This window comes from Lates calcarifer, linkage group LG20, assembly GCF_001640805.2.
Source record: "Lates calcarifer isolate ASB-BC8 linkage group LG20, TLL_Latcal_v3, whole genome shotgun sequence".
Lineage (NCBI taxonomy): Eukaryota > Metazoa > Chordata > Actinopteri > Centropomidae > Lates > Lates calcarifer.
In genome coordinates, this window is record NC_066852.1 from 7,921,213 (window position 1) to 7,933,844 (window position 12,632).

At 41.1% G+C, this 12,632-nt stretch overlaps 1 protein-coding gene across 2 annotated transcripts in view; it reads right to left on the reverse strand.

Moving 5' to 3' along the window:
- Positions 1-12,632, reverse strand: part of spns2 (SPNS lysolipid transporter 2, sphingosine-1-phosphate) — a 63,984-nt gene that overhangs the window by 28,236 nt on the left and 23,116 nt on the right. For both annotated transcript variants that reach the window (XM_018691386.2, XM_051078688.1), the window contains one exon: positions 1,025-1,161. In XM_018691386.2, the coding sequence (XP_018546902.1) occupies positions 1,025-1,161 (137 nt within the window). The remainder of the gene's footprint in view (positions 1-1,024; positions 1,162-12,632) is intronic.

Consider the following 12,632-nt stretch of genomic DNA (forward strand, 5'->3'; position numbering starts at 1 on the left):
TCAGTGACATGTCTTGAGGACAGAATTAAAGTCTGGGACTAAAGGAACGTGGGCACTGAGGATCACTCTCCATCTCCTCATCAGCAGTCAGCGGCCTTGATGTCATTTGCCAGAGAGGAAGAGGCCCTTAATTTCATTTCAGCCATAAGCAGCCTGAATGTATTTCCCACTTAGGCAAATGGCTGCCATCTTGTCTCCTAGCACACGAGTCTATAGGGGATTTGAGTTAAAAGATGCCTTCCTCAGTCCATCAACATCTCAGAGCTGTCATTCCCTTCTGCAGCTCAGGGCTGAAGAGCCTCAGCAGTGAACAGGCTTACTCAGGGAAGAAATGACACTGTGGGACTCCATACTGCTGCTCAGCAGACATGCCATAAGCTGAATAAATTTAACTAATGCAGCTTTTAATGCCACATATCCCTGCCAGTCGAGCAACTTCGAATTGTCAGTTCAATTTTTATTATGACTGTCCGTCAAGACTGTGCAGCGGGGTCTGTCTACACACCCATGCTCACATATATCCGCACATGTACAGAGCCTTTTACAGTAATGTGATGGCTACTCTCAGCAGGATACTCCTCCCCCACATCATCGCCCCAAGAATAATGTTATTGTTTAATGTGCCCAACACCGCCCAGCGCACAGAGGCTTTTAGAGATATCAAATCTAAATCCACTTGTCAAGGGGCAGTGAAACTACAGTCTTATCTTCTAAAGCATTGTAATTGAGACATCTCTGAGGCATGGGCCTTCATTAGTTGACTGGCTAGTTGCCAGAGTGAGAGAGAGGAGAAAAAAAGAAAGGGAGGGCGGTACAAAGAATGTCTATAAAGGCTAAGCGGGTGTCTGACTTAACATGCATGTCATTTCATTTCACTACTTCACATCAAGCATATCCACATCATAACAGAATAATTGGCTTGTCAGTGAAGACTGTAGCAAAGGCACAGCAGCCTAATAAAATAACATTGGTGCTCTTGTGCGGCAATTGTAGTGTTTCTGTCAGAGCGTGTGTAATGCCGTACCTCTTTGCTGATGAAGGAGCTCGACAGAGTAACAATAGACCAGAAGAAAATGCCACAGCTCAGGATGACCTTTCTGTTGAAGCGGTCGCCCAGGTAACCGAAGATGGGAGCTGCCACCATGAAGCTGCAGATGAAGACTGCGAAGGAAAAAGGAAAAGACAAAAATGTTACTTTGGATACAGTGACAGACAAATGACTGTTACTGATGCATATACAGTCAGTCGCATTCTTGTGTGTTATTTGATTGCATTTTACTCTAAAAACCCTTTAACTCCAGCTGGACTAAGCCAAGCATTTCAGCTCCCTGCTCCACTTATTAAGTCAAGACCTGTCCAGATCAACTCTGTGATACCAGTCAGCCAGAGACTCTCAGTGAAGGACTGCCAGAGGACACCTCCATTCAACTCCAACCAATTAGAATTCCATTATAGTTCACCTGCATTTGCTACAAGAACCCTGGCAAAAGAATATTAAATGTCAGACGATACAGCACTGGGTAATGTCACAGAGAAAAGTGATGTGGGTTCTACATGATTCAATTTGTGGAGAGAGGGGGTGAGGAGTTGTAGTGCCTTACAGTGGGGAGGACTGTAAGAAAAGCTTAAGTACAGTTTGGAGTGTTTCCAGTACAGTGGAGCTTAAAAGAGACAGGGGGAAGACAAAGTGGGCAAGACAGAGATAGGATTATACACTGTGGGTTTGTGGGGATAAAATCAATCAAATAGGTGGCGGTGAAACCATAAATGAAAAAACATGTCAGGGCTTAATGTAGCGTTGCTGGAATTATGATTAAACTGACCATGAGCGAGGCAATTAATAGCAATACATCACACACCAGCACTGATTCTTTCCCACTCTATTCCAGGGAGAGGGCAGCGGTGGTTGTGTGGCCATGAATAATTCCTCCATCTTATTTTCTTACAACTGAACTTATGTCCCTGTGAAAGGAACACAAGTGCCTTAAAATGTGCCTAATTGCCCCACTGCTGACTGGACAACTAGGAATCGTTCTTAGGGCTTTTAGTCAATATTTATGAGGTGCACCAACCCAAACAGACGTGAATTTTTAATGCTCTCAAACTGAGTTTTGTGTCTTTGCAGAGGGGAAAGGGCAGCGATGTAACTCTTGACAGTGGTGGTGGGGGGGGGGGCAGGGAGGCAGGCTGGAGTGTTTTGACACATCATCAGCATAAACATTACAGAGGAGGAAGGGAGGAGAGGAGATGAGAGAGAAAAGAGAGGAGGGGTGTGTTATATAAGACAGAGAGGCATCACAGTCCCACAGCTGCTGAGGCCAACCAACAGGATAAGGGACAATAATCAGATTATAGCGTAACTGTAGTTTTGAACATGTGATATCATGGCATGACAAAAGAAAAACTGGAGTCCTTTCATAACCCTATTTTGGGGAAGAGATACCAAAAATAGTGCAAAAATAATCATTTTATGTAACTTTGTTGCAGGTATTTAAATTAAATAACTCTGGGCACATAGTTATTTCTGTTAAGGCCGACCAGCTGTCTCAGCTCTAATTTTATCTAGGACTATGCATATAGCTGACTAATGCTGTGCAACAGTAACTTGTACATAAAAAGGTATCATGTAGTTTTGAGAGAATTTCAAATTAAGAGCAATCATTCTTATAAAGCTGAAAACAACTGTGCAGTGTATATCACGTTGCAAAGAAACATAATGCAGTCATGGTGCTAGTGATTCCCACATTGTGTTTTTCAATAAATTTTGATAAAAAGTGTCATTACCACTGGCTCATTTTCTAACCTGACAAAATAAAATTAGAGTTTTATGTCACAAATGGCAAAAACAATGTATTATTCCACATAAAAGCACACTTACTGTTAGTGGCCAACAGCTATTCTTTAGTAAACATTCAGAAATTATGTCTTAACATGTAAATTAATATTACAATTTTATATTAATCTGAATAAAATCAAAATTCTAAAGCTTGACATTTGCTTAACTTCTGTAACTTCTGTTTTATACAAGTTACACCCATGCAGGTATGGGTTAGGGTTCCGCTGTGACCTCACTGTGTCATTTTGTGAAAAAAAGAGAAAAAATCCTATTCCCCAAAGTGATGGAAAAAAGTAATCTACAATCTAATTTAAATCTAATTTGCACTATTATTAATGAATGAACCAATTACAGTTTGGGTTTTCACAGGTGCTGGAATTACTTTATCAGTTCGTCACAGATAATAAGTCTCTCCCACCTCGTCCTTATGTTTTCCCTCTCTACCTCTTAGTCTCTCTATTCTTCCTCTTGTTGCCTGCATCTCACCCCTTGCCTCCCTTTCTGCAGCCTCCATCACGAGCATTTATGTGGCTAAGTGCTCCAGGTTTATTGTGTAATGCTAAATGACTCTGATGAGTGGTCTGTGCAGGTCCAACTCTCTAAAGAGCTTCGCCAACTCACCCTGCAGCCACAGTACTGCTGGAGAAACCTATGTCTGCATGCACACACACACACACACGCACACACACACACACACACACACACACACACACACACACACACACACACACACACACACACACACACATGCAGAGCAGACTGGGGAATAAGATAAAGGAGAGACCTACAATCAGTCCCCACCAGCTGGTCCACCGGGGGCCAGAGATCATGACTCTCACTGCTTAGCACTTTGTCAAAAATACATATTCTTACATTAACTGGCCCATTTGAAGTCATTAGCAGGACCACACATGACCACCATCTCTCTCTGTATCTCATTCCAAGCAATTTTGTGATTTCTTGATAAGCTATGCCATTTTCTTAAGACTCATTATCACCTCTTAGCAGTGTCAGCACATGGAAATGAAGTCAGGTCTTGTTCACACTTATGTAGTGTTAACCTTACTGCTTAATAATTTTGCTGCTCTGTGAGCAAGGGAAAGGAGCCTCCTGTATATATCTGGTTTTACATGTTTGTGAGTTACGTGTCAAGCATAGAGGAAGAGACTGTACTGGGAAGAAAGAAAAAAAAAAAACAAAACAAAACAAATGACTTTAATACTATTTTTAGTTTTAATTTAGTAAACACACAGAAGTTTATTTTGAACCAACTGAGCGAGCCAACAGAGCCAGTACACAGTGACACTTCTCAAAAAGCTGTTTTACATTCTAACAGAGTAATAAGATGATGAATTAGTCACACATCAGCTACACAGCAATGATTTCTTTACTTAACAAAAAACACAGGGGAGCTTTCCACTGAATCAGGGTGTGTTACTTTCAATACTGCAGCATTTTTTCCTCTTCAGATTTTTTTCTAATCACTCAGTGCTGACAGCCCTACTCTTAAGATTTGGATCTAGGGAGGTCATCTAGGTAAATTTGACCTGATTTATAGATTTTCAAGAGGCTGAAGTAATGTGCACATCCTCAAGATTATCAACATTCATTTTGATGTAATGAATCCATTGTTACAATGTGAAACTGTGTACAGTGCAAATACAGTAGGGCATGGGAATAATCAGTTTTATATAAATGGTGTTGTCACTGAGATTAGATCCACACTTATATTACAAGTGAAATTTATGGAGGCTCATCTGCTCCCAGGAAGTGCCGCATCACTGCAAACACAGCTACTGCCCACAATCCCACTGTCCTCCTGTCAGTCCTGACTGAGGGCTGAGGGCCCAAATGAAGACATCTGTCATACTTGGAAATAATGCTTTCCTCCCTCTAGTATAACTGAGAGATCCGGTATGTTTTCTTTGAAAATAAACTGATCCCCAAAACTTAATCCATGAGACTACATCACGTGTTATTTATGGCATTCTGTTCTGTCAAGTTTGTTTAGTGCAGGACACTGAATTCTCTGTGCACAGCAAACAAACTGGGCAACACAGACCAACTGTTAGTTCTTTGGCTTGATTAGTCAGACTGCACTTATTGACAAGGAAATAAATGTGTTCAGTCTATTTCAAGATAACGCAGGAAGGACAAACAAACTACAGCTAAGAATAAGTCTTCACAGATGCTAGGTCAAAACTTTTAGTGCAGGCAGTGAGATTTGCATGTCTTAATAGAAAAAGCTCAATTATTCATGACTCATTCTGCAGAGAATATGTCTAATTTTGCAGACTTTAAATGGCTCTGTTGAACAGGTAGCTGGAAAGGTTTGACTGACATACAGTAAACAAGCCTTGAATATGAAATTTGCATAAAATGTTGCTGGTCCTCACAGGTCACATTCCTACACTGACCACCATTGTCTCTCTGTTTTTTCTTGTTTATATAGTTGATCACCACGATTATGTGATCTCCACAGAGCCATCAGAGATAAGACCTAGCAAATCACCAAAGATGGCAATCTCTAATGAATAAAGTGTACATGTAACAAATATGTAGCAGGAAAGCCCCAACAGCGAGGAGTTGATGACTGGTGTGCACCACAGACGTCCTCTGTGGGTGTTTACACTGCAGGCCAAAGGGGAGGAAAAGTTTTCATAACCTCATTTATAGGACAATGGTCAGCTAATCTGTCAGACATCAACCAATTGTTACAACCTGCCGGTTGATTCCAGCCACATTTTCAGTAGAGTGTAGAAACAAAATTAACCTTCACTATTGACACTTCTGTTAATATCTTACACATTAACTGAGATTCCTTTATGGCTACAGAGAACAGAACACAATCATTTTACTAAAAGAATCATTTTTCAGTGTTAAAGATTATGCAAAACCTCAGCTAAAAGACTAGTATTTGCTGTTTGTGTGTAATTATGATAGCTGTCAGTGCCAGTGACTACATTACATACCCATCTATGTCTGAGGGAAGTGACTCAACTGTAGACTGTAAACACTTTAACAAGTCCAGCAGTATCAGCTCTGCCTGACATCCTGCCTTTATCATTAGGCTTATGTAACATATTCCCCTCTATTAGCTAAACAACACACAGATTCCTTTCTTTTAAATCTATTGTTTTTCTCCTTTTAGACTTTGCATAATTGCCAATTCCACACCAGTTTCCCCAGATAATTAATGGTAAGGATGTTGTTTTTTAAATTATTGTGCATACTCCCAGTGTTACACAAAGCCATGCGGTGAATATGGAGACAATTCATTGTAACCTTAGTGATTTGTTTGAACCATTAAGGCCATTTATTAACGTTGCCTCATCTGATTGCAGGGACCCCTTTGAGGCCAGTCTAGTAGAAGTGGTTTTGTATTTTGAAACCTGTACAGAGTAGAAGAGTTAATCATTATTCCCTCTTATCTATTTCATTCTCTCTTTGTTGTGAGGACATAAATCAAAACATCTCAGTGTCTCTTGAACTTTGTGTACTTCTGAAAGAATAGATAACAACAGTCTAGTGAATAAACTCAAAAATTTTCCCACAAACAATACAATGAATTACAATTTCAGTCTTATATGTGCCTCAGGTAGGAGTGTCAAACCTGTTCTGATGTTCAAATTCTAAATAAGATGCTGTACATATTTCTCACAGTGTCTCAGTGAGCAAATTACACCAATTACCATAGTCTAAGGACATTCCATGAGAGGACAATGACTAAAAGTAGACACAGTAACAGGTATACTGGAGACACTGAGGTTAGGTATTAAGTGTAACATTACTGTGCTGTTAGTAGGCCTGTCACAGTGATTACATAATTGCCTGTTTGCGGTAATTTGAGCTGACCATAATCATTTTGCATAATCATTATAATTGTTTCCATTCACCTGTATAAAAAGAGCTGGATGAAACTAACAGAAATGTCATAGAAGTTATTAATTGCAATTATTTGTATGACAATTAATTGTCAACTAAAATTTCATGATTGTGATGATACAGGTGAATTATATTTTATTTCTCTGTCGATAAACCTCTTTCTGATGTGAATGAGGCCACAAGATAAAACCAAAAGAGCAAAGTAAAATGTGTTATCAGTAAGCTGACGACCTGGTACATTGTTTGTCAGGATGGCTGTATTATATAAAGGGCCTCTCCGGCCCACAGTAATCTGGATATTTAAAACTGTCTTATTGTAAAATTCTTCACCTTTCACTAATAAAGTTTTTTCACTTAACAATGAGCTATTAATTCTACAGTCATAAACGTATGGTAAATGTCACTAAGCCCTGACTTGATCATTTATCTTCATTCATTATCATCACCATTGTCATTTATTATCTTTGGCCATTAGTGGCACTTTACACCTCATGAAGTACGTCTCATAGTGAATTGGCATCAAAGCCTTTAAAAAATGACACTCTAAAAAATAGTTGGCTGGTTTAATTGGTTGGTCTAATAAAGGCTCTTCTTCAGGGTTCACTTGGATAGTCTGATGTTGGAAAATTTGCCACCACATATTCTCTGTATAAGGAATTTAACAGTAAAAAGTATATACGAGAGCATGGAACCCCTCAGAGGCTTGTTGTTGGGTAGAAACATAAAAAGTAATGACGCAGAATGTAACTCAATGAAATACAATTGAGTGAGCTGCACCTCCATAACCCCCCCCCCCCCCCACAAACACACACACACACACACACACACACACACACACACACACACTCTTCTCCTTCACATGCCACACAGAGGAGACTGGAAACACCGGACATCCAGCCCTCGCTTTGATTGGCCAGCAGAACAATACCCTTGGGATGACTCACCCCCTATGATTCAATACCACTGTGAATAGAGCATCGGGAGGAGATGCAGGCACACATATGTTGCGTGCTTGTATGTGTGTGAGAGTGTGTGTGTGTGTGTGTGTGATTGATATTCACTGAGCCTGTACAGATACATTTCCCTGTGAAACACTAGTTTCCCCTGAAGAGAGCACCTGTGAGGCTCAGCTTCCGGCTGTGGGATACCAAATGCTCAGCAGCCCATTTGAACCTTTTTTTAAACAGCAACAAAAAAAAACCATTTAGGCTCCTGTATGGCTGTATATGGGATAATTCACATTTCTCTTGATGGTGAATAGACAGTAATTCAGATTGAAAACGTGGAAATGAAGGTGCTGAGAGGCACAGAAATTCAGTACGACTTAATCCCCTACCAATGCGGATGTACACAGAAAATATTTTTCTGCTTTCAAGTGCTCCCCATAAGCTCCTACCTCTGAGATCAGACTTTGTGTGAAGTGAATGTGGTTTGTCACAGATTCAAGTGCTCCTGGATGGAAATAATCACAAAAAGCAATCAGTTTTTTAATTTAACATAGAACTTTTGTGGCACTGAACTACTTTTGCTACAGAGGCAACATGTAAAATTGAAGAGAAACCCTTTCAGGGAATTAAAAGTCACTGAGTCCAACAGTTCTTGTTACCTACATGGGATGAAAACCACTCCCTACCCACTAAAAGTCAGATTTTATCAATTCAGTTCTCTGAAAATTCCTACTTTCTGTTTAGGTTTGTGATTGGGGTATTTCCCACAGTAGCTGAAGGCACTGTCATCCTTACAGCTGTGAAACCTGACAGTCAGGACATACAGTCTAACCAAGGGGACAGCAGTTTGAGGAATTCCAATGTTCGTCAGCTGTGAGAGACAGAATTAGAGGAACAGGAGAAGCACATCCTATCTGCAGGTCTGTACATGTCTGCGGGCTAGGCGTTGTCATTCAGTGCCATTTACAGCTGCCGAGCCGAGTGTCACTTTGACCTGTTCACTGTAGACAAGGTGTGTGTCTAGGTGTTAGCGTTCATCACACAGGAAACACACTGCTTCCATAAATACAACTTCCGTCTGCAGCGTCTGTTGACTCTCCTCCACCTTTGTGCCTCTGCACTCTGTGTCATTACAAGGCTATCTGCTTGCTGCAAGCAGAGGCGTTTCTATGAAGAGTACGCTATGGATGAGTAATGTCTGTCAGTCTGTAAAAATGGCTCTGTAGCTCTGTTCTCATGCTTGTATTGGCTCAGTCCAAGGAGGTCTCAGGTCTGGGCTAAAGTGGTCTCTATTATCATATAGATTAGATAATACATTTTATTTAACTGTGTAGAAATTGGCTGCTTTTGCTAAGATTACCCAACAAAGGCTTCAAATAGCTTTAGAAAATACAGTCAATGCAGTGCATTACTGGGCAGAATCATTCAGTCCAAAACTAAGTGAGATTTTGCTGCTGTGATTTTTAGGTGACATCTCTGTGTACCATCATGGTGTTGTGGTGACCTCAGCTCAATGATGCATTTGTCCTTTTAATTTCATTTTCTCATTGCCCCTATGGTTACCAGTTCAAACACTATACAGAGGGCATTAGCATTGCTGTGGAAATAACAACAGGTAACCCAACCCTGCATACCACTGTCACAGATGTCATCACACAGAATATGTCAGGCACTCTGACCATAAGTAACCCTTCTCAGAAAAGCAATACCTCACAGTCTATTACATGAAAGTTTTTTTTGCCTTTGCAAGATGCATGAACAAAGTTATAGACACATGATCAAAGACACAGAATGAATGAATCTGTCCATGATAAGATGGACTGTCACTACTGTGTATTTGGCATGAGCTACTGACTGACACTTCTTTGACAACACAGCCTACTAAATCTGCAGTGAAACCACATTCTGTTTTAGCTCTTTCTTAACAGGGTGAATCTTTCGCAATAAAAGCACATCAGTTCTAATTGCAGATGAGAGGTTTTTTGGTACTTGTGGTATCTGAGCCTGTTTTCTCCACAGAAACCACAGGTGTCCTGATTTAAGCTGCTCATGTACCTTTATGTACACACAGGAAAATACCTGAGGTTTTCCACTGGGACATGTGAAGAAATGCTTTATGAGTTTCTGAGAAAGCTAACAGGTAGATGAATCCTCAATGTTTCTGGGAAGGAAGAGATGTAACAGTTAAATAAGAGTGTGAACACGGGGAGGACAAACTTCACTGCTGGAATCTTTTATTAGGTGTGAAATTACATAGAGTTTTGAAGCAACTCTCTTCTCTTAGCAAGATTATTATCATAATTATTTCATTTAGTATTACTCATGTAACAGTATGGTATTAAACTCGCAAATTTGCAATTAAAATGATACAGAGGCTGAAATGACATGGTAAGTTTACTACTGTATTGTGGATGTGGAGACTTACCAGCATGTATTTGTTTAATAGAACGCAGCCTGGAGGTTTGCTCTCTCCCTGGTGTAATATATTTAACACAACACAGAATCTGATGCTGTTTACTGCAGCTCTGAGCCTCATAAAGGGTCGGTGTGTATCCTTATGCAGCAGAGTAATTTACACTAGGCTCTGCCTGTTTGCTATGATATTCACATTAAATACAAATAAGAGAAAATCAATATTCATGACTGCAAAGGTTGAATAAGATGTTAAATATTTTTTATTATGTTGATTTTGCCACTGCTGACTGAAAATGGTCAACAAAAACAGGAGATAGACACTACAACACACAGGGGATTAAAGAACCTAAGACTATTTTCTTCTTCTCAATCATCACAAACCAAACCAATAATCAGTGGTGTCCAGTATACTGTGTTGTGTATTCTATCAGGTGAGAAGCACCAGTGGGAGTGGCTGCTTTGTTTCTGACTAATGATTAATGGGACTGCCTGTGGAAGGTGTGACACATAACTTTTGTTTAAGTAGGACACCAGAGCCAACCAGTGTGTCTTACTGAAACTCAGACATTCTCATACATCGCATTTCTGCCTCCTGGATTTCCCTTTATGTGGCGCCCCAAACATTTCTGCATTCCTCGCATTTCTGATCACCACTAATTCTCAGAGAAACCCCTCCGCTTCGACTTCACCAGTGTTGGATTACCAGTGCATTGGTTGCAGTTTGATAAATGCCACATGCAGCCTGGGAAATACCCATGCAGCGCTCTCTTCCTGCATGTTTCTGTCAAACTCTGTCAAGCAGCTAATTCCTGTAGAAGCCTCTGTCAAGCGCTGCCTAATGCCAACTTCATCCCCCTTTATTTTACTCAATCTTTCAGCTTCTCAGAGAGCTGATATCTTGTGACTGCAGCAGCAGCAGATCTCTCTACTACCTGCTCAATGTGAGAGCTGCATCTGGGGAGAATTACACGCTGCTACAAACACCAGCCTGGCTGGCAGGAGCGCTTTGGAAGATCATCTTTTGCACATTACCCGCACATATTATAAGCAAACACATATGGTAAGAATAAAGAAAGGTGCTTGCTTTTTCTCTACTTAAAAACAACAATAGTGAGATGTGCATTCATTCACGTGCAGGCTCCACACTGCCATCCAGGCTGCAGAATTAATAAAAACATGTAGTTATTTTTTCCCTGGGATACTTTCTGTGGCTGGTGACATGGCACTGAGCTGAGATCCAGCAGCACAGCACTTGAACGCAGGGCAAGGAGTTTTTCTTTCCTGCCATTTTCCTGCGGTAACTACACAAGGAGCCGACTTAATGACAAGCTCCAGAAATGACAGAGGACCCTACTTGTCTGTGTTTGTGTTCTTGTAGACTACGCTTGTTTTTGGGACTAATGGGATGTGAAAACTGGGGCTAGTACATGCACATAACTCACACATACACATGCTTTTTTTCCAATGATGAATGGCAACAGACCAAATGTGCAAGCAGCAGTCCTATCTTTGACCTTGACTTGCTGAGGTATGTATGGATCAAGCACATGTGTTTGACTGGGAGGAGTGTGGAGTATATGTGTGTTCCTAATTGATCTGTTGATGTCACTAGGAGCAGAAATAGTTGAGCAGCCTCCCGAGGCATCCAGCAATCGATCAGTGTTTAGCCTCTTTTTCAGACAAGCATGAGGAAATATCTCTAGGAACCTTGCCGCCATAAATGCTTGGTCACTTCCATGATGACTAAAAAGTCCTGTTTTCAAATCTGTGTGACTCTATTATAACACCCCTCCTCTTCTTTGTTTTGGGATGTGGTGCTTAAAGTTAAGTAGTGACCTGACAGGACATTTACATGTTTAAGGGTTGACAGCATGCTTGTTTAATTGGCCAGAAAATCCCGACTGGATCGGTGGTCACTCAACAGCAGTGCTATTGGTTCACCGACAGGAAGCGAGGGGGAAGGAAACGAGGAGCAGGGTGCCAGTCATCGCCCAACAGCTGCCCTCCTCCATGACATGCCCTATAAAAACAGCCTGAGATAGAGACACACATACACACACATACGTGCTGTGATGTTGATGCATCATCAGGTCATCGTTCTATTCTCGTCGCAGCAGGAGAGGGGCTGCTGAACACCATCGCAATGCAATTACTTGGCTTTGGGAATCAATAGTGGAGAAGATTAAACCTGGCTGCCATGCATGACCAGAAAGAGGAAGTCACAGGTGGCTCTTTCTTCTCCCTCCATTTCCCTTCATGCCCCTGTCGCCTCTAACTCCCATAAGGTGCCAGTGGGAGTGACAACAAGGCAACAACAGCTGCCAAACTGCTGATAGAGAGAGAGGGAGAGACAGAGAGAGACAGAAAGAGAGAGAGAGAGAGAGAGAGAGAGAGAGAGAGGGAGAGGGAGAGAGTGGACGTACCAAGGGATACCAATGACGGCTAGAGACAAAATGGGAGCAGCTGTGAGTGGCCAAAACAGCTGATCAAGCACTGATAACTCAACTTCAGACTGTGTAAAAGGAAATCAGAGAGGCCTCCACTCAACA